This window comes from Sander vitreus, chromosome 3 (genome assembly GCF_031162955.1).
Source record: "Sander vitreus isolate 19-12246 chromosome 3, sanVit1, whole genome shotgun sequence".
Taxonomy (NCBI): Eukaryota; Metazoa; Chordata; class Actinopteri; order Perciformes; family Percidae; genus Sander; species Sander vitreus.
This window is the reverse complement of record NC_135857.1, coordinates 6,603,747-6,627,504: the sequence shown is the minus strand read 5'-3', so window position 1 is coordinate 6,627,504 and position 23,758 is coordinate 6,603,747. Positions and strand designations below refer to the sequence as shown.

At 40.6% G+C, this 23,758-nt stretch overlaps 1 protein-coding gene across 1 annotated transcript in view; it reads right to left on the bottom strand.

Moving 5' to 3' along the window:
• The window catches only part of LOC144513768 (RNA-binding protein Musashi homolog 2-like), a 375,361-nt gene that overhangs the window by 223,435 nt on the left and 128,168 nt on the right, over positions 1-23,758 (bottom strand). Inside the window, exon 6 of the mRNA XM_078244953.1 lies at positions 22,495-22,587. Coding sequence (XP_078101079.1) covers positions 22,495-22,587 — 93 coding nt within the window. The remainder of the gene's footprint in view (positions 1-22,494; positions 22,588-23,758) is intronic.

Sequence of the window (23,758 nt, the reverse complement as noted above, 5' to 3'; positions counted from 1 at the left end):
AACAGGAAGTGGGTGTAACTTGAGTGTACATTGTCCAATTGGCTCGAAACCTTTCAGGATTCGTAAGAGTCCAGAGGACATATAAAGGCCGATATTTACTCAAAGTCATAGCACCCCCTAGTGGCAACAGGAAGTAGGCCGAAAGGTCAAGGTGCTATACCTTAACGAACTCCTCCTAGAGATTTCATCAGATCGACTTAAAATTTGGTCTGTGTCATCTAAAGACCTTAAAGGGGTGATAAAATGCAAAACCGATTTTACCTTGTCATAGTTGAAAAACGACAGTTTGGTGGGTAAATAGGACATACATAGAACCTCAAAATCCCATTTACACCTCTTTCCTCTGCAAATCTCACAATTTGAAACTGCTGCTGAAAACGGGCGAATCTGAACAAAGCTAAAAGTTGACGTCAACTTCTCAGTTCCTCCTCATTTGGCTCTACCTTCTATCTTTGTAATTGCCTGGACTGTCAGACCCCGCTGCACGCTGGCTGGAGCTCTCTCAGGAGATACGGAATACTGGTCCAGAGAAAAGCGGACAATTGAGCGGGACATGTGGCTTTAAATCAGTGGCGCAGTGGACTCGCAATGGGCGGTGCGCAGTAGCTGCCTGCCGGCGGCGGTTCACAGTACGTAAACATTTTTTTCCCAACATGGATCCTCAGAGAACGGTGTCAGAAGCATTGGTGTGTGTGTGTGCGCGACACACAGGAAGATGAATAGACTGTAACGAAACTCTGTATCTGGTGCTTTGTAGAGTAAGATTAGTTGATGAGTTTGTGTGTCAGCCGGGCAGAAATCAAGTTTGAAGCTAGCGGCATAGCGGGCATGCCTGGACATGTCTGTAACGTTGTCTTTGGAACGTTAACGGACAGTGTGAAGAAAGCTGCCGCTGAGGAGAAAAGGGATTGTTTGTGTGTGTGTGTGTGTGTGTGTGTGTGTGTGTGTGTCTCTGTGTGTGTGTGTGCGTGCTAAGCTCAACCAATCAGTGTGCAGCTCATCTAAATATTCACGAGCAGACCATATAAGGCAGAAAAGCTCTCGTTTCAGTCCAGTCCCATTTAACAGGGTAGCATTAGGGCCAAAAAAAAACAGCAAAAGAGACATTTTCAGCCCAACCAATGTTACATGCCCTATTAGGAGACCTTAAGTAATATATAACGTATATAACCATTCTATCACCCCTTTAACGATGAAAAGTTATTGAAAGCAAAACTTTTCGTCCAACGGTGTGGGCGTGGCATGGCGGCCATTTTGAGCATTTATTTATATTAAAGAAGTTGTTGTAACTTTAGTGTACATTGTCCAATTTGGCCGAAATTTCTCACAATTGACAAGAGTCCAGGCCTGAGGTCATCTGTAGGCCAAAATTGACTTTTGGTCATAGCGCAACAGGAAATCAGCCTTATATGACAAACATCATCCGATTTACATGAAACTTATAATGTGTGGTCTACATGTGATACTGAGCCGCCCACTATACTTTAACCATGCCCACTTACTCAGACCACGCCCCCTTTCATAACATTTGAACCGTTTAAGGTAGAGTCTTGTGTGAGGTGTCATTGAACTCAGCAGAGAGTTCCTTCTTCTTTGGCAATGGTTTGGCCCGCCCCCTATGCTTAAGCCATGCCCCCTTTAATAACTACTGACCCATTTAAGGTAGAGTCTTGTGTGACAAATCATTGAACTCAGCAGAGTTCCTTTTTCATTGGTGATGGCTTGACCCGCCCCCTATGCTGTAGCCCCCTTTAATAACTAATGACCCGTTTGATGTACACTATTGTGTAAGGTATCACTGAACTCAGCAGAGAGTTCCGTTGTCATTGGTCATGGTTCTGCCCACCCCCTTTGGTCTAGCCACGCCCCCTTCCACAGTTAATGAACTGTAAGACGTAGAGTCTTGTGTGAGGTACCATTGAACTCAGCAGGGAGTTCCCTTTTCATTGGTGATGATTTGCAGTGTATGAGTGCCGCGCAAATGCACGGTCGCAAGGAACAGCGTCCGCCAGTAACCCCGATGCACGCAGAGGCGCGTCCAACGCTGCTTGCAGCTTTAATTGTAAATTTATTTGTGTGAAAGGAAGATACTAGAGGGAAACAGAGCATTTGCACCAGCAAAAGTTACATACACCAGCGTATGTAATCAATGGTGTTAAAGGTGGTGTTTTTGGGGGTTTTCCCCTTTATTGTATAGAGACAATGGATAGACAGGAAAGGAGGAGAACGATGGGGGATGACACATAGCAAAGGGCAGCAGGTAGGATTCGAACCTGTGCCGCTGCAGGACTTAGCCAACATGAGGGAAATGCTCTCACTGAGTGAGCTAGAGGACAAACAACTGTTTTTAAGTTCTCTCAGATGGCTCAAAATGACCTGCTGCTCTGGGAAATTATAAAAGCATATTGTTTCTTTGATATGGCAAAGTTTATGTTAAATACCACAAAGAGAACAGAAAATAGCTTTGAAGAATAATATCAAGAGAAATGGCAACAAAAGCAAAGGCACATATCATGTAAGACTCCAGTTGGTGGAATGTCAGAAATGCTCAAGAAGCAAACAGCTGGCTCACAATAATTACTGTTGAAAAAAGGGCAGGATCTCGCTAGGAAAATGTATTATAACATCAGAATCAATGGAAGCACAACATGTGAGTCAGAGGAAGCCTGAGAAAAAGAAAGCTTGAAGAAATAAAGTGATTAGTGATTAATGAGATGCTGTTCTCCGATCAGCTCTAAATGAGGGTGTACCGTGTGAATCTAGGAGCACATTCAGGCCTTAACCATAAATTCTTTTCACGCTCTTTGCTTCACAACACATACCGATTGCCTAAGGAAGTAGAATCCTACATCCTATCGTGCTCTTTTCATTATTGCTTGGGTCAGGAAGGGAGTCAACTCACATAGCCATAGAGGAATTTCCATTTAAAGTAAACCTTTGTCTTAATACCAACAATGGAAGCATTTCAGTATCAGCCTGTAATACCACAGCCACACATGTTCATGTTAATAATATTGATAATATTTAAATTTTGATTGGGTCTGTAAACTGACAACATGCTGTGCCAACCACAATTTGTGTCAAAACACATCAACTACAGGAGCTGCATTTAAGTAAAAACATTCTTACAGTACGCTCTAATTTTGTCCTCAATTTTGTTCCCACAGACGGACTTATCTACCACGGAAATTGTTTCTTTAATCTTTCCAACGACTTCCAGATAGAGCACATCACATCAGAGCACCAACCTGCTCTTACTGGTGACACATGATGCCGACAAAGTAGCACATGACAACCTAACAGCTGTCACAGCAGACAGTCCCTGGCATGATGGACGAGTCATCAACTAGCTACATTGTAGGACAATAAAAGAGCAAAACACAATGCACCAGCCTAAACTCAACCCAGATTCATCAGCTTCCAAACTTCCTCCCTTTGTAACTTGTCTTTACAATACAACACAGAAGCTGTTATAAAAAGCTGGATGTTTCTCTGACTGATAAGTCTCTTTTCAACAATCTTTTTTTAGAGGCCACTGTTCTGTCGCAAGCCAAGTGACCAAAATCACAGTTTCTTGTGTCATTATGACACCTTTGCACCCAAGCTTTCATTGTCTTAACAAGTGGAAATTGTCTGTTTACACGTTCATTTTCAACATCTTATTGCGTTTAAACTGACTAAACTATTTCTGTTTCAATTCAATCTACTCAAACTACTACTACTTATTATATATTTGACAATAGAATGTAGCCTGATACCTGAACAAGACAACAAGAGCCATGCAATAGATCATATGGGGAAATCTGCAGGAGAAATAATCTCCCCTTAATAAACAAGAACATAGAATCTTGGTAAAATCATCAATACAAAAAACTAAGCACATCAAATTTAAACATTTTACTGTACAGTTTTGAAGAAAATGAAAGGGAAGTTAGATTAATTTACATAATTTCCTCAAATGTGTTTGTCATTTTACTAGCTCACTCGAAATTTGGCAATGAAGGACAAATGCACTAAATGGTGTAGTAAAAACAATGTTTGCTATAATTGTAACATGTAATGCTGGCAAAGTACCTGCTTGGGTATTTGTGCAAAAGGAAGAAACTAGTGGGCAACAGATCGTTTGCACCAGCACAAAAAACGTAGCACATGATGAGGAGAGGAGGAGGAGCTAATGAATCGTGATGTTAAAGGTACAATATGTAACATTTCTGCATTAAAATGTCTAAAAACTACTATACCTATGTTATATATTTTGTTGAGTTGTGTACTTACACTATCCTAAATGTTTCCAACAATGTTCAAACCCAGATAAATCTGTTATTTTATTTTAATGACACGGGACATTTCATTTGGCGTAATAAAATCTTTGACCCCTCTTAGTTACTCTAACTTCCGTCAAAACACGGGCACCCAGATGAGAGTCACCAACACATAGGATAAATAGGAAGCATCTTTCCAAACCAAACCCTTATGGGGGCCTAGCTCTCCATAATTTCATGCTATATCACTGGGCTTCTGCCATTCAATCCTTTACCTTTTGATTAGATACCTCAATCTCTCCACCCAACTGGTTAAAGCTTCAACAGGAAGAGTGCCATCCCTACTCTCTAAGTGCCATACTCCTAGCCCCCACTCTAATCCCTAAATCGATGTTCAATCACAACCCTGTCATATTTGACTTAATACGTACATGGAAACAAATTAAATCTCATTCTGGTCTTAAACCTCTATCTATCTATTGCCGATTGACAAAAAACCCACATTTATCCCGTCCAGTCTAGCCAAAACCTTCTCCACCTGGAGCAATTTGGGAATTCACACTATCCACGATTTATACATTAAAGGGATATTTCACCGCTGGAAAGATGAATATGTATTTAAATTGGGTCATTTATGTAGTAGAAATGTTAAATAATTTTAGAAGTTGGTGCCTTCTAGACCGAGAAAAGCCAGAAAATTTATTTTTGGCTCATGTGGATGAAAGACAATAACTCCCAGAATGCACTTGCTTCGCTTCCCTACGAGGCCACTCCCAAGCCACACCTACCGGTTACAGAGTGCAGTCAAGTCAAGTCAAGTGGGTTTTATTGTCATTTCAACCATATACACTGCATATACGAAACAACGTTTCACCGTGGCTCAAGTGGTGTTACACATTTAAAATATATAAAAACGGCATTATATAAAAACGACATATAAACAACATTATATAAAAACGAAATACGAGACAGGCTACATTTAGTGCACACACATTATAGACTATACACAAAGTGCAATTACTACTTAAAGTAGAGCATTTAAGACAGACAAGGGACAGGAACTTTCTTGAGATTTGCGTGGTTAAAATCACCAGCAACAATAAATAGTCCATCCGGATGTGTGCTTTGGAGCTCACTGATAGCTCCGTAAAGTTCAGCTAACGCATTGGTAGCATTAGTGCTTGGTGGGATGTATAAACACAGCTGTGAATTTGTGTGGAAATGTAGAATGGTTGGGAGTTTCGTTGAAGTTGGATGTAGTCCAGTTTGTTGTCTAATGAGCGGACATTTGATGGATGGGACAGGTGGCCGGCTAGCGTTAGCTTTCCACCTAGCTCGAACTCCTGCCCTCATTCCGTGTTTCCGCTTTCTCACACACCGCTTTCGATGTCCCCTTCTCCGGCTAGCAGCATCAAGCAAAATGACGATTTTTGCATTATCAGAGTTTTTTTCCAGACACACAATACAGAGATCTATCATCTCAAGGGGACATGAGGGAGGGAAGCACGGTCATTTGAAAATACTACCGGGTTTCTACTGATACAAAGCTTAATGCTTATCAGTGAAGTATCCCTTTAAGGGTACGTTTGCTACTTTTGCACAATTACAACGTAAGTTTAACCTCTCAAAAAACAACTTTTTCAGATATTTACAGATCAAAGACTATTTACGACACAATATGGATATATATGCTACAAATAAAAACAAGGAACTGCTGCTTGATGATTATTACTGAAGCCTGGCTGAACACACTCACTCATCCCAGACGGCAGCTAGCATAACAGGATTGGTGAATTTAAACAATGTCTGAGTTGAAAACAAATCTTGCTGTCATGTAAGGGCCCTGTTCATGTTGCACAGACATTTTAATTGCATTTTGTGTCTGTTAAGAGGCACAAATGCACTCTTTATATTATGCCCCCATTACTTTAAATAAATTATTTTGGAGATTATTTCTGATAACCATTAAATAGTTATATAAAAATAAATGATATAAAGTTATATAAATATCGAGCCTCTTAGTAAATTCCTGTTAAACAACAAAAACAACCACTGGATGGGAAAAGGATATTTTAAAATAACTTTGAATGCAGCACGAGGCTGGCAAAGCGAGTTTCACGTGAACGCAACGTTGTTTTTCAGACAACGGCAGCTACAGACTGTCTTATATTTCGGTGTTCCTACACAGTGAAATACAGACAAACTTTTACACCTTTTAGCTGTCAGCATTTTAACCGTGTTTAATCCAGCTGCTAGCTAACGGTAGGCTGACGTTACCTTCTGCCAAGTGTAGTGTTAACTAGCGTCCCGTGCAGCGATTGCCTTGGAGCATCAGAAAGAAGCACAGGCATTTAAGTGGCACCGAAATCCACGTAGCTATTTGGTCCGGTATATAACGGTCATTAAGGCACCGGTAGGTGCCGTATTAGCACCGGGTCTCGGTACCCAACCCTTGTAACAGCTGAATATTCTATCTCATGATGAAAAAGTAGAGACGATTGTAGACGAAAATGAAGAGAGATTTTCTCTTAGTTTTTATTTCATGCAAAACATTTTAATCTCGTCTTTTTTCGTCAACAATAATGCATGTTACTTTAGTCTTAGTCAGCGTTTTTGGACATTGGCGCAGTCTTGTCATCGTCTTGTCTTAGTCATGGAAAAAAAGGTCATTGACGAACATATTTAGTCTTGTCTCGTCTGTCGAAATTAACACTATTGTGGAATCCCACCATCTTACAGATATATGGAGGATGCACTACCAGCAAGGATTACACCTTGTTTTCCACACGTCACCTCACCCACTCCCGCATTGATTATTTGTTGTGCTCCAGTGAGCTTAAGGCAATGTTCCACATGATAGCAATATAACCAGCAATCCTGTCTGATCACAATGCACTGATAACCACATTCCATTGTGATATAATCATAAGATCTAGAAGGTGGTAATTTAATAATTCCCTTCTCCAAAACACAGCTTTTGATACAGAGTTTAGAGCCAATCCATACTGACTCAGTTACGGACTCTGTGTACATTTGGCAAGCCGCTAAAAAATTTCGAGAAGAAAAATCGAGAGATTTGTGACTAAAAGCTAAATGATTTGCTAAGAAGGAGAGCTGAATTCATAATGCACAGAGTGAGGCAAAATTACTATTTTAATGGTTTAATGACTCTGAAATTAAAACAAAGCAAGTCCAGAGCGGCTATCAACAGCATCCACACTAACCGAGGTATCTCAACGAATCCTAAAGATATCACCGCCACTTTCCAATCCTTTTATTCAAAGTTGTATGAATCCTCCTGCAATCCAGATTCGACACAGTCCCAAAAGTTCCTGAGAGAGCTAAACCTGCCTCTTCTTGACCCAGAGGAGGCAGAAGAACTGGGTCAACCTATAACGTTAGAGAGTTTTAAATCAGCGTTAAAAACAGCTAAGAAAGGGAAAACGCCAGGGTTGGATGGAATTCCATCAGAACTTTTACTACAGTACTTTGACATACTAGGACCTATCATTTTACAAACTTTAACCTCAGCCATAGAGAGGGGCACCTTTCATCAACACACCAACACTGCACTAATTTCTGTCATACACAAAAAAGGCAAAGATCCTACGGAGTGCCCAAACTACAGACCCATCAGCCTCATTGGGACTGATATTAAACTCTAGTCTTGGCACTACACCTGGAACGCTTTATTGAGAAGCTAGTCCACCCCGACCAATCAGGGTTTATACCAAAGTGTCACGCTGCAGACAATATAACCAGATTATTCCATATAATAGAAGAAGCCAAAAACCTTTCAACAACAGCAGCAGTTTTATCACTGGACGCGGAAAAGGCTTTTGACTGCCTAGAGTGGAACTACTTGTGGCAAGTAATGGAAAGGCTTGGTTTGGGAGCCAAATTCATTGACATGGTACTATATGCTTGGTTGACACCACGGCCATAGTCTCAACCAATGGCCTGCATTCACAGCCATTCCCCATCGAACGGGGATCGCGACAGTGATATGCCTGCTCTCTCCCATGCTATTTGCGATCTCTCTTGAACCATTAGCCCAAGCCATAAGGCAAAATAAAATATGTAATGTCCAGATTAAATCCAATAACAGCTCAATATTGTTATTTGCAGATGATATTTTGCTGTACATCTCTTACCTTGAGGACTCTGTTACAAAAATTCTTAACATCTTTAACAAATTTGGCTCAATCTCTGGCTATAAAATCAATTGGAATAAATCTAATCTTCTTCCATTGAACAACAGACAGGTGACATCAGCTATTAGTGATACAATACCAACCCAAAGCAAAATTACATATTTGGGCATCACCATACATGCATCGCTACAGCAAGTTGTCCAGGACAACTATGAAACTATACTAAGTAGTGTTCGAAGGGATCTGGCCAATTGGTCTGCGCTGCCGGCATCACTACGGTCCAGGATTGCTGTTGTTAAAATGAACATAGTTCCTTAAGTACAATGATCCCCTTACCCCCACCAATACATTTCTGGAAGAAACTTGATACCATAATTCGGCAGTATATTTGGAATAATAAACAATACCCTACCCTGCAACGTGCCACAAACACGGCAGGCCTAGCCCCCCCTAACCTACCACAGAGCCTTTCAGCTACGGGCCCTCAGAGTGTGGATAGACCCCTCATCTACAGTCCCATGGAGAGAAATAGAACAAAACCTGACTGGAAGTCTAAGACTGCAAGACCTTGCTTTTGCAGGTGTGTGCCCCAAAAAAGTGTATGCTAGCCTATGGCCCTATTATCACCAACACACTGACCAACCTTAAACAGGTGGAGGAGCACCTATGATACACCAATAAGTGGCATTTGAATACCCCAATATGGCACAATGCACACCTAATGTAGTCTGGTAACAAACCCTTTACTTGTAACCAGTGGAGTGACAGAGGTATTTATACTTTAGACCAGCTATTCAATGAGAAAGGTATGTTAAGTTTTGAAGACCTGAGAGTTAGCTTTGAGGTCCCCAGGACATCCTTCTTCTTTTATATTCGCTTAAGGTCAGCCCTAAGATGTTATGGAGTGAACAGTCTTGAGACATACCCAATCATTAAATGGTTTATCGATTTTCCTGGGAGAGGATTAGTGTCCAAGATTTATGCTAAACTGATGCAAGTATCCATAGGAGAACTCCCAATAGTAAAGAAATGGGAGTGAGAGCTGAGCCCTAAGGGGAACATAATTAATTGGGAGACAGTTTGGGAAATTTTTTCCACTGCTCCAAGAACCCAAATCACTAGTATATCCACTTCAACATATGCCATAGGACATATTGGACACCTCAGAAGAGATATGTCTCTAAAGTCATCCCTACTCCCTATTGCACGTTCTGTCAATCTGAACAAACTGTAACTTTCCTGCACATGGTCTGGGAGGATGAACAGGTGCATGAGTTTTGGAATAAAACAACATTAATAATATCTGATGTGATAGGATGTTGAATTCCTACTGACCCGATTGTTTTGTTACTTAATGACGACTCTAAGTTACACCTGCTTGGGAGACAGAAGAAAGTTTGGCTGGCTGGCTCAACTGCAACCAAGAAAATGATAGCTCAACGCTGGCTCCCCCCCCACTCGCTTTGTATAAAACAGTGGTTGGCGTACTTCCTAGACATAGTTATGCTTGAGCTCTCTACAGCAAGGATTAACAAAGCCAAGTCATCGACAATAGACCTATGGAAAAATGCAGCAGCACAAGTATCAGTCCTAATGACCTCAACACACAAGAATTAGAGGAGAGCGACTAGGCAAGGTGTGATTTTTGTTTTCTTGTTTACTGGTTTGTTTTGTTTTCCTCGAGACCGCAGGGGGTGGAGGGTGGGAGAGGGTTTTTGTTCTTGTTCAATTGTATTTGTTTGTTCTGTATGTTGTATGTTAAAAATAATAAGAAATGGGTCCTAAAAAAAAATTCAGCAGGGAAACGTCAGGGCCAGGGCATTTCCCATTCTGCATAAGCATTAAAGCACTCCTAAATTTGTTTATCGTAAATGGTGCATCCAGACTAGATGCCAGTTTAGAGTTGATGGAAAGGATATCTAAGGAAACAAAAAAGTGTTTGTATTGTATTTTGCTATTTAGGCACTCAGGTGTATAATGAAGCAATAAACCTCTCTGAACTGATTGTTAATGGGTTGAGGGTTAATAGTTGTTACAATATCTGTGTTAATCTGGTTGATGTGCCTTGATGAGGAGGACTGCCGAATTTGGTGAGCAAGCAATTTACTTGGTTTATCTCCAAACTCATAGTAATTATGACGTGTTTTTAAAAGGCACTCTGCTGTTTCATTGGAGGCCAGAAAACTGCTGCAGATACATCTGGATTGACATTAGTAGATATGAAAAGATCAATACGACTGTTAATTGTGCTAATAAAATTGGCGTCAGAAAGTTAACAGTGAATTAAAGTGCCAGGGAGAGCGGGAAAGATATGTGCCTGGGAAGGAGACATCTATGACCACGGTTGCATTGTCTGAAATTACAATGGGATTGTAGGAAAACGACGTGACAGAGGAGCTTATTATCAATGAGAAAGAAATCTATTTGTGAAAACGTGCCATGGCCAGGAGAGAAGAATGAGAACTACTTGGTGCTAGGGTTAAAAAAGCGCCAGGCGTCTGAGACGGCATACTGCTCCATGAATAGTTGGATAACTTTAGATGATTTAGATGGAACACAAGGCCTGCGATCAAGCGAGGGGTCAAGACAGCAATTGAAGTCACCAGGAAGAGAGAAAAAATAATTCTTAAAAAAGTTCTCATTATCCCAATTTGGGCCATACACATTTGCCAACACCAGGTTATTGGCTCCAATTCTACCCGTAACAATTACAAAATGTCCAGTACGGTCTGAAATGACAGTGGACATTGAGAAGGGGATTGATTTATGAATCAGAATTGCCGCCCTGCGTGCCTTGCTAGAAAATGAGGAGTGATAAAGTTGGCCCACCCAACCTCTATGAAGTTTAACATGATCTAATGGCAAAAGGTGAGTCAATTGTAAAAAGGCTATTTTAGTATTAAGGGTTGTAAAGGACAATTCCGGCGTAACATTAACCTAGGGGTTAATAACAAATGTGTACCTAGTTGAACGTTCTCTGGGACATGTTTTCATGCTAATCGAATGCGTCTCTAGCTTTTAACAAGCTACCGCAAAACCAGTGGTTAGCCGCTAACATTAGCTTTCAGGGCATGGGGTAAATCACTATTTTCTACCACTAACAAGGCTCAAAATAGCACCACACTTAAACGGTAGCATAATGAGGGTCCCTACGTGCAAACCGAAGCATTGAGAACTTTGTAAGTGTAGAGACAGTTTATTAAAAAGATTATAAAGACAATAGCGTTCGTGTTTACATTCGGCCGCCATCTTAGAAAACAGTCATGAGCAGTCGAATCACGAATGCTGTGTTTGAGCTATGTTACTGATTACTGGTTGCATGGCGTTTGTGGTAATAGAGCAGAGTTCTGCTAACGTGACGCAAGCAGACGAAGAAGAAGAGGCATCTTTATTTTGCTTGCCCTTTGTTTTAGACATAGTCGAGACGTAGAAAATAGCCGATACAGTTACACTAGCCTGTTGCAAACTAAAAATATTTAAAAGGAGAGGCTTAAAAGGTAAACTAAAAGTTAAGTCGCGGGAGCCAGCTGCTTATGCATCTACACCGCACCCTTCGTCTTCCTGAATGCCATTCCTTGAGTTTTTTTCTCCTCCTCTGCATTTTATTCATTGCATCAGTAAACAAGGAAGTAGGCTACTCTAGTATCAATTTATGACCATTATAGGATGAAGGGAGAACATTTCTCTTTGTTTAATATCATTACACGTAAAGTTAGGTTTTGCTGTGCGCTTCCCGACTCATTTTAAAAAAGGACAGAGAAAGAGAGTGGTCCACGTGAGACAGCTCTCAAGAGAGGGAGAGAGAGAAAAAGCGAGACAGGGAGAGAGAGAGAGCTACGAGAGCGAGAGAGAGAAAGAGAGAGAGAGCAGCGGTACTCTTTAACGTTCTAACGCTGGGTTTTACAGGCAGCTTTTTTATTGCTCAAAGTTAACTCAGAGTCAACTTTGGAGAACAAGTCTGACTTATCTGTCATGCTGGCTGCTGCACTTGTGTACTGATAACGCAAGACACTTTTTACCTCGTCACGCCTCGGGGGACGAGATCTCGTCACACCTCTAAAAATAAATAATATAAAGCTTCATGACGGCTTCATTTGGCAATGTTGGGAATTGGTAAGGCTACAGATTCAATTATTGGCAATTTATCAAAGATGTTTTATCAATATTAATAAAGTTATGAATATGTGTATTGTGGGTCACCTCCCTGGAACCAGGGACCAATAACTGAACTGTGAAACAGTCTCATAGGTGTTGTTCCCTTTAAAATACAGATCCTAATTAATTTGATTAATCTATCTGGTATCTTTGAAAGGAACAAAGGAAGGGTGAAATTCAAGCACTGACCTGATCAACCAGCAGTTATTACAAAAGATACACAAATAATCACAAACAACTGCTCTTTAAAGTATAATAGAATTTATTTAACTTCCAAATTATTAATTGTCAGTCAATAATTCTCTGTGTGTGTGTGTGTGTGTGTGTGTGTGTGGGGTGACGAGACCACGGGGGTAGCTAAACCCCGCAATCTCAGGGTGAGGGATGAGACTCCGCGAGATTTGAGCTCTTTGTAGTTCAGTACAAAAACTACAGAAATGGCGGTCGGGGTTATGGGTTAGCGATTAGCTTATGTGTTCGGTTAGCATGTAAGAAGAAAGAAAGCACACTTAGAGAGAAAACAGACTTAAGATCTTGATTTGAGGTTGTGATGATAACACTCCTCTCGTTCACTCAGGACTCTGGCCCCAATGTGACGTTATGGCCGGAGGCTGAGAAATTTGCTAACAAGGGGAGGGTTCTCTCTCTCTGCCTCTGGTAAGCTAACAGCTGACTTCTCGCTGAAAGAATAACAGGTCCCTTTGTTTATACAGGGCCACGAAACAACGGTCTTGTTGCATCACGGTGCTGTATTCCTAATGACAAATAGATGGTTATTTTCTCGCTCAGTGCAGTAACTTAGCTCCGCAGCGGGAGCTAGCAATGTAGCATTTACAGTTTCACACAAGCTACGTTATTCAACACAACATATCAACAATATCCCATGATCTAGGACTTTCACAGCAATAAATTGGACTCGGTGGTACCACATCAGATTAATAATCAAGACGTGCACAAATATTAAACAAATCACATTCAATGTCGTAACAAGTTGCAGCAATAGCATTACTGACATTAACAAACACTATATTTATCTGCCCAGAAACCTCCAGTCTTTTTACTGTGTGTTATCATTCATTAGTCCATAGATCTCCACGGTAAAACAGAACAAAATCTGTCTCTACTGAAAAAACCCACTCTGGATCCAGAAGTTCTCTCCAACTACAGGCCAATTTGGAATCTTCCATTCCTATCAAAGGTTCTGGAAAAAAACAGTTGCAGCACAACTTCATGATCACCTCAAACACAATAAACTGTTTGAAAAGTCTGGTTTCCGCCCTGGCCATAGCACAGAAACAGCCTTGGTCAGGGTCACCAACAACCTCGTGATGGCAGCAGATACTGGTTCCCCATCTCTACTCATCCTCCTGGACCTAACAGCTGCTTTTGCTTTTATAAGGTCTCCCTCCTCACCCATCAATGCCTTCACGGACATGCCCCCCTTTACCTACAGGAACTCCTCACCCCCCAGACCTCCTCACGCACCCTTCAGTCTGCAACCACAAACACCTTCCAAGCCCCCAGAACCAAGCTCTGCAGCATGGGTCATAGGGCCTTTTCATCTGCTGCTCCGAGGCTGTGGCACGCCCTCCCTGACCACCTGAGGGCCCCACAGACTACAGATGTTTTTAAACGAAACCTAAAAACATATCTTTAAAAAAAAAAAGCTTTTTTCTAAATGTATTTTATAGGTTTTCCTTTTAACTATGTATTGACCTTGATTTTTTAATTGCATTATTATATGCTCTATAGCACTTTGAGATTGCTGTAATGTAAAGTGCAGTACACATAAAATGTATTACTATTATTATTATTATTAGGGCTGTCAAAATAACAGAATTAATCTGAAAAAAAATAACGCGTTAAAAAAAATAACGCAGATTAATCCATTCCATATTGACATTTGACCCGGAGCCGTTCTAGCCACCATTGGACTGTAAAATGAAGGACGGCTGCGTTGACCCTGGACCTCAGAAAACACAGTGGACCAACACCAGCAGATGACATGGCACCCCAAACCATCACTGACTGTGTGACTTCAAGCAACGTGGATTCTGTGCCTCTCCTCTCTTCCTCCAGACTCTGGGACCTTGATTTCCAAAGGAAATGCAAAATTTACTTTCATCAGAGAACATAACTTTGGACCACTCAGCAGCAGTCCAGTCCTTTTTGTCTTTAGCCCAGGCGAGATGCTTCTGACACTGTGTCTTGTTCAAGAGTGGCTTGACACAAGGAATGCGACAGCTGAAACCCATGTCTTGCTTATGTCTGTGCGTGGTGGTTCTTGAAGCACTGACTCCAGCTGCAGTCCACTCTTTATGAATCACCCCCACATTTTTGAATGGGTTTTGTTTCACAATCCTCTCCAGGGTGCGGTTATCCCTATTGCTTGTACACCTTTTCCTTCCTTTCGCCTCTATATTAATGTGCTTGGACACAGAGCTCTGTGAACAGCCAGCCTCTAGCAATGACCTTTTGTGTCTTGCCCTCCTTCTGCAAGGTGTCAGTGGTCGTCTTTTGGACAGCTGTCAAGTCAGCAGTCTTCCCCATGATTGTGTAGCCTACAGGACTAGACTGAGGGACCATTTAAAGGCCTTTGCAGGTGTTTTGAGTTAATTAGCTGATTAGAGTGTGGCACCAGGTGTCTTCAATATTGAACCTTGTCACAATATTCTAATTTTCTGAGATACTGAATTTGGGGTTTTCATCAGTTGTCAGTTATAATCATCAAAATTAAAAGAAATAAACACTTGAAATATATCAGTCTGTGTGGAATGAATGTATATATTATTCAAGTTTCACTTTTTGAATGGAATTACTGAAATAAATCAACTTTTTCATGATATTCTAATTATATGACCAGCACCTGTATACTCAACAGCAGCTAACGTTAGCCTACCGCTAGCTAGTTAACATTATACTCAACAGCAGCTAACGTTAGACTACTGCTAGCTAGTAGCTGGATTAAAAAACGGTTAAAATGTTGACAGCTAATGCTAAACGGTGTAAAGTTTGTCTGTATTTCACTGTAGAGGATTCAACACCGGGGTGTAACAATCTGCAGCTGCGGAGGTGGTCAGAAAAACACAGACAATGACAATGAAAACACAGACAATGAAACTGGTAATTTACAGCTTCGTGGTGCATTCAAAGTTATTGTTAAATGTCCTTTTCCCATCTGGTGGTTGTTTTTGTCGTTCAACAGCAATTTACTAGTGAAATAAGTTATTGTTATAGTTATTACATTATATTATTAAATCATTTAATTTTGACCATATGGCCTTAGCAATAAACAAGTTCTTTAATGTCGCCAACTGTTGTTTAGTACCTTTTTTTTTTTTCAGGCTCCGTTAATTATGTATGCGATTAATTTAGATTAATTAATCACAGTATCACAGAATATGTAATTAATTTGATTACATTTTTTAATCGATTGACAGCCCTAATTAGGGGTCCAAGCCTGAGGGGGCATGGGAACCAGCGGAGCTGTGGAACCCTATTGTTTTTCTACTGATTTTTCTTCTCCATTATTCTTCTCCGCCTAAAACTCCGACTACAGCCTAAACCGTACATGGTGGGGGGTTGCCGTTTTCAGGACTGGTCTGAAACTCCGCAAGGACCTCAGGCGCAAAAATTGACCCACTTCCACTATAGCAGAAAAAATGCGTTTGGCCCTATAACTCCCACACCATACACCGGACATTTAAAAACCATATATCCACGCATTCCCTGGATCCAACTGAATCACCTCATATAGGCCATGCCCATTTCCGCCTCGACTTTTATGCGTGAAAAATTGCATTTTATCAAAAACCTACTTTTTTGATCTCCTCCTAGACCGTGCGACCGATCTGCACGAAACTTAGACTGTAGCATTTCCAGACCAACCTGACAAAAAGTTAATAAAAATAATTTTTATAGGCTAAAAACTGTACATATTACGCACTAACAAATTTGTGTAGCTAACTATTAAAACACCAACTTTGCCATATCTCGGCCAAAATAAATGCTATCAACGCCAACCTTTAGATTGTTGTTTGCCATGACCCTCTGGAGGTCCCTCACGCGTTTTAAAAATATTGGTCACTAGGTGGCACTACAAGTATAAAAAGTTTATATCTCAGATTTTTACAAAATTTGATGAATACCATCTAGGGACACTCCTGAGGCCATCACTAGAGTGGGGTACTGAGGGGTCAAAGTGGGCGTGGCCTATGGGACCCAAGTCTAGATTCACCACTTATACTAATGTGAACAACTTTAAATTTACAGTGTAGATGGACAATGGGCCCTGGACCACAATTACCAAAAGTTACACATGTGGACCAGTAGGTGGCACTATAATGGTTATAAACGTACATCCACATGTTCCTTGAATCAAGCCGAATCACGGCTTCATGATATAGGCCACGCCCATTTCGGCTGAAAACATTTCGGCTTAAAATATTTCGGCTGAAAACATTTCGGCTTAAAATATTTCGGCTGAAAACATTTAAGCAACGTTTATTTGTTTTGGCCAATAACTCGATGCATTTAAATGGAAAATTTCCAACTGCAATATCTCTTCAACAGTAAATGCAATCAACACGAAACTTGTGTTGCTCATTCGGCATGTCGCTTTGAGGCTCGGTACCAAATATGGCGAAGATCGGCCATTAGAGGGCACTATAATCAACGTAGACCAGTTTTGGTCCTTTTACTCAATCGATGTTAATGGAAAATTTGCAATGGGAATGTACCACAGACCTTGCAGCTCACAGTTCTCAATATTTACTGATGTTTGCCTCCTACCTTTACGTTTTGGTTTTTGCTTTTGCATGCTCCCCTGGTTTTTTACAATAAACAATCTTCTTAACCCACCTGACAAAGTTTCTACAACCTTCACAGTGGACAAATCTCAACTCTTTTCTCTCACGTTTTCAATCCAAAATCAACACTATTCATAGGCACCGATACCGTGCAATTAAACATTGCAGTTGGTGCTAAGTGGAGCATATGTCATAGTGTGACACTGATTCTTAATTTCCCATGAAGCTGATCGCGGTTACGTGTCAGTTAAACTTTTCATCTCCAATCTTATCTTATTTGTGAGAAGTGGCACTGTCCTGAGATGAAACCTACTTTACGGCTTAATTATCGAGTTAATAGGCATGTGTGTTCGCGTTGGCCGCTGTCCATTTCCTAAGGTTCTGAAATGCAAACCATTTTTGACTACTTTTTTTTAAAGGGTGTGCGCATGTGAGCACCCACGGAGGAAAACATAAATTAGCACCTATGACACCATTTACAACAACCTGACCACCTCCCCTACTCCTTCAACCACCACACCTGCCTCCCCCCTCCACCCTCTCAGTCACTCTCTCATTTCTCTCTGCTGTCCCCTGTGGTCAGGGGGGTTAAGAAGTTTGTTTATTGTAGAGAATTGTTAAAGGTAGTCTGTGTATACATGGAGATGAACTGTTAACCACTACATTTGCAAAAGCAATGTACCGCAGACGTCGCGGCTCACACCGTACCGCAGACCTTGTGGATCAAACCTCTCAATATTCACCATTGTTTGCCCCCCCATGTAATGCTTTAGGTCCCGCTTTGGCGCAGCTCCCCGGTTCATCGGTTTGGAGGCTTGGATCCCGTCATAACTGCTTGCAGTTCTAGTTATTATTATTATTATTATTATAATTATTATTATTATTATATTTTTTCTTTGTCGAAGTTTGGTATACAAGCTTGGAATTTACGTGTAGGCCTCGATTCCTTTATTCAAGAAGAACGCATGTTCTTTTGTCTTTCAGAGACAGAAACTATGAGGCCTTTGTCCACAAAATCAGGTTAAACACATTGTTCGGTTCCAACAGCAATCACTACCCATCAGTAACAGCAGATGACAACTCTGATGCCATTCAAAAGATCCACCTTCTCCATCAGACTCAGTCACCTCAGCACTCACTCCAGGACTCTAGGCAATTAGAAAGAACTGCCATTAGTGGGATATATTAACTTACCAAAATGTGGAGTGAGAAGCCACCATTTAATCAAGCAGCAAATGACCTGATTAAAAAGAAAACCACGGAGCAGGTAGAGGGCAAAACGTTTTCGTTCCACCCATGAGTCATGCTAATGTGCAGCGAATTAAAGTGGATTTTTGCCCTGAAGAAATGTTATGTGAGGAAGGTCAGGTGAATACCCAACTGATCACAATCCAAGAAGGCCTTTCAATACAATGGACTGGTCTCAGATAAGAAGGCAAGGAAGAAGAACTTTGCTAAGTTACAAAGGATGACTAAGTCAAGAAACAGCTGACCTTTTTATCAAGGTACAATGTTACCTGTGCCTTACCACAGAGTCCACCAACAAACAGAAAACAAAGGTCTGACTGAAAACTAAACTGTTTGTTTTGTTTTATCTTGTTCCACCCTGTCTACCTTTATTCACACTGGCAAATGCTACTGTTAGCTGTCATGTGCACGTTTTATAAGAGCCTCTTCAGCAGCAATGATGTGACTGGGATCAGAGCTGATAAGCAGCCTAGTAGCTGGAGGGCTGTCTGTAGGCTGCAGCACAAACCAGCCTAACACATCATTTAGCCAGCAGCTAAAAGGGAGACACATCTCCCAGTGCTGTAAGCAAGTCATATAAAACATTTTAACCTTGCATTACCTTGCATTAGAGAACTAAAAAGGTATTCAGATTGCTGGTTCGAGGGATTTTGGCTATGAAGGAGCAGAAGCTGAGAGCAAGCTGTTGTGGTTTGGCCTAAATTATCCTGTAGAGGAATTGCCACAGGTGATCAGGAGAGAAGAGGCACTTAAGCAGTTAGCTTCTACATAGTCTCGCATTGCCAGACCTATCTTCACAGCGCTGTAGAGTAATGTCTGCTTACACCACAGATACATTCTGGGATAGGAGAAAAAACGCTCTGGGTTGCAACGGTGGCTCTGCAAAATAGTCTCAGGAGGGAACTTGTTTTGGTGGAAAATTTGCACGCCGCAAAACAAAACGCCACATACAATATTATATGAAATTACCTGTTCAAACAATACAGTAACGTGAACTATTTAAATTACATTTATGGATACAAGGTTAGATGTAATTTTACTTTTGTGTTATTATGGATGTAAAAGTGTGTAGTAATTTAGCCCTGCAAACATTAGTTTCAATCTGAATCTACTATCATATGATTGATTATGAAAAAATAAATAGCTGTATCTATGTTTTAATGTCTTGTATCAAATTGCTTTATGTCGCTGACAGATCATCATTATAAATAAGAATCAGTTCTCAATTGACTGATCTGGTTATGTGAAGGTAAAATAAAATAAAAAATAATTACTTCCAATACATATACATACATAATATTCATTGCATTCTATTCAGATTATTAACATCATTCACAAATCTGAATCTGAAGTGAAATGTTCTCATTAACTGCCAGGAAGTAATGTTAATTTAGAATGAGGATTTCATGGACATCTGATAAAATAAAGTTTTCCCCATGCCACAATCTGAGGTGCACAGCCACAGTTTAACCCACCACATAATCCTGGGTGATAAAAATCCCACCATGATTTATAAAGTTGGGGCAAGATTTTTTCCCTGGTATCGAACCACTGTTAGTTGTAAATCAAACCTTCATTAACAGGGCTTACATCTACGGTTATTTTCCAGGAGAGTGATGAGAATGATTCAATTCAATGAAAAGTTACAGCAGGTTGTGCTAATAAACAACAATCTCCCAAGCCTATTGGTCTACACATCAGTTATCTAAAGAGCAGGAAAAAGCGAGGGTTCCTGTTGGTACAATGATGGGCTTACTGCTATTTCTGCACCATTTATATCTTTCGTTCAGCAATACTGGAGTATGTACTTTTCATTTTCCTCTCACAGTAGGGACGTTTTTAGCTGCTGTCAAGTTCAGTAGGTCAGTGATTGCTCGCCAAGCCCCACCTGTTCTCATTCCCAACTCTTAAAATACAGACACTTGGTCAGTGTCTCTCAGCATCAGATACGACGCAAAAAGCACCCTTCAGCGTGTGTAAGGAACGCACCAGGCAGACCAGCAGTGCGACTGCGGCGCTGTAAGATGGTGAGTATTAAGAGAGACAATGGTAGAGAGTAGTATGAAAGATCGAAATGCTGCATAAGGAGGTTGGTTGGGGTCGTGGATGGGTCAAACAACACAGGACTTTCACCCAGGAGACCGGGGTTTGTGTCCTGTTCTTGTCCCACGTGTCACAGAAACATTCATTTTATAACCCTATTTTCGCATGCAATGTGTGTGTCTAATGTGAACAGAAATCTCTGAAATTGGTCCAGTATTGAGCAAGAACGCAAATGCGCATCGTCAATTTCGACAACTAAAAGTGCTGTTTTTGCAGATTATTATTGTGTAATAATAATGTATTATTAAGTGTCTGACAACATTATGGAAAGGATCCCTACAGAGATAGAGATTTATTATAAAGAGTAAAATCCTTATTTTTTAACATGAAACAGCTCCGACAGCACTATCACCAAACCCACCAGACTCCATTTAAATAAACAATACTTTTAGCGTGTATAGAGCCAGCATATCTTTACATGTAAATGGGTGAATTAAGGGTTTATTTCAACCAAACCAGAGTGGTGATTATTGGAACAGTGGAAAGACAAAGACGGCTTTTGATTTAGTTTTAGTTTGTTTCTGTCCACTTTGAATGAAGTGTGTTTTACGATGATAGAAATACTGTTTATTTAAATGGAGTCTGGTGGGTTTGGTGATAGTGCTGTCCGAGCCGTTTTATGATAAATAAAAAGGATCTTACTCTTTAACTAAATGTTTGGCTGCTGTAAGGATCCTTTCCATAATGTCGTCAAACACTAAGAACAATAATCTGAGCCTGTCAGCACTTTTGTAGACATAAATTGAAGGTGCACAATTGTCCAATAACTTAATACTGAACCAATCACTTACAGTCACACACAAAAACATGGGAAAATAGGGTCCAGGTTGAAAACAACCTTTAAAGCTGTGTTCCTCAATGACAGCTTGCCAGCGCGACAACAATATACATAAATCACATACAAACAGGGGTAAATTAATACATTTTTGCCTGTCAGTTGGGGTCCACCTGGAGGGCGGGGCCCATTTCAATTGAAACAGTTGAAACATAGGTAAGGCCGCCTGTGGCCGCAGAAAATTTACATAGCTGATGAACCATCAACATTGGCAATGAATGGTAACTGTAAATATAGATCCCCATATAGATCCCCTGTTAAAATACAAAGTGTCTGTTTGGAAATGACCTAAATCACTGGTGGACAAACTTAACATGTCTTCGGCCTGTGATCAATACCTGGGGAAGGAGGAGAAACCTTTTGACTGATGATTGTCGATCTTTAGAATCACATAGAATCGAAATAAAATGAAAAAAGCACCTGCAATGTTAAAATTACACATTTAAAAAAAGAGAATTTAAAAGTTGTCTATAACGTTGAATCGCTGTTATGCTGAGTCATTCCATTCATTCACAGCAGACAAAACTGACTTTCTAAGTACTTTGAATGTTCAGCCACAGTGCCTGGCTAGTAGTAGTAAAGTCATATACTACCAAGATGTTTTAATCACCACATAAAATAAATGTACCTCCATACCATGTACTATAAACCTAATCTAATTATTCCTCCACACTGCTCTGTCGCCATCCTGTCCTCTCCTCCTCATCATCCTCTCAACTGTTCTGTGTCTTGAGTTTTCAAAGAGTTTCCACAACAGCACCAGATAATTAAACTCACAAGAGAACCAGCAGCAGTCTGCCTTTAGATCGCACTCACACAGCTGCACTAAAATCCTCAACCTGCTTTGAACCTTCAAAAGACACACCTCACAAGCCCTCACACACAAACACAGAGCGGCCTAGAAGAGAAAACACTCCAAATGGTCTTACCTTGCCAAACTGTTCAAAATAGTGCTTCACATCTTCAATTACTGTGTTGGCTGATAATCCTCCTACAAATATTTTCTTTGTTCTTGTGACCATCTGGAGGCAGGAAAAGACAGAGAGAAAGAGAACGAAGGAGGTTAGCAACATTTCACACAACAAAATAAGGAATATTAAGCAGCGTGTGTGTGTGTGTGTGTGTGTGTGTGTGTGTGCGTGCGTGCGTGCGTGTGTGTGTGTGTGTCCGTGCGTGCATAAAGCAGGGTTCCACCAGCTTGGGATGCATATTTAATCAGTGGTTTTGTCACCAGCAACAACACGTTGCTCATGCACCATAATAACGTTTAAAAAAATCAGCTTAAGACTCCGGAAGTGACGTAGTAATTACCGCTCGGTGGATAGGAAAGATACAAATACATAATATTCGTAATATTGATGTTTTTGTCTAACGTTGTATTTGAGGATTTAAACAATAAAGATAACAATAATAATAAAATACAGTTTCATGTATTTGTCTCATATACTGTTTTCTTGGTCGGCCGGCTGGCGGCGGAAATCTGAAATGTAATGAAGCCCATTCACGGCAGACAGCAGAAACACAGGAGCCGAATATGTCCACCCACCCACCCTGGAAGAACTATAGTAAATTAGCTTTGTAACAGGTTCTGGGCTGCGTCTATATAGTGGGAGTTGTAGTTTTAAAATATATTGGTATATTTCTCATAAGTAGAAGTTGGTAGTGTAGAATTTTGGATACACCCTGGGGTTTTTTGGGATGGTGAACACATTGGTGTCATCAGATTTTAAAAATCTAATTGTTAAATAGGGGAAAATAGCTTATTACCATATTTGACAGTGCTTAAAGTGGGTAAACTTTGGTGACCATAGGGGCTTTCCGACCGGAGGGATTTTTGCAGTTCTTAGAACTAAACGTTCCTAGAACACTTTTTTTGTCGTGTTCTGACAGGAAGAATTTGGGGATTTTTAAGTTCCTCTGGCTGCTGTAGCGTACTTTTTTAGCTCCTACTTCAGAGCAGGGTCTTTTCCCTTTTCCCTTCGAACTTATAAGTCACGCTCACTGCCAACTCGGAAAGAGGCGGGGTCTGTTCCGAGTATAATAAAGCCCCGTCTGTGTTGAGCAAAACATTACGTGAATTACTATGAGAATGGACATGCATTTAATATAGGAAAAGTGCACAAGTATTAGTATCATTTGTTGTTGTTGTATGTGGAGCTAAGGTCTAGAGACGATGCTATAAAGACCGTTGCC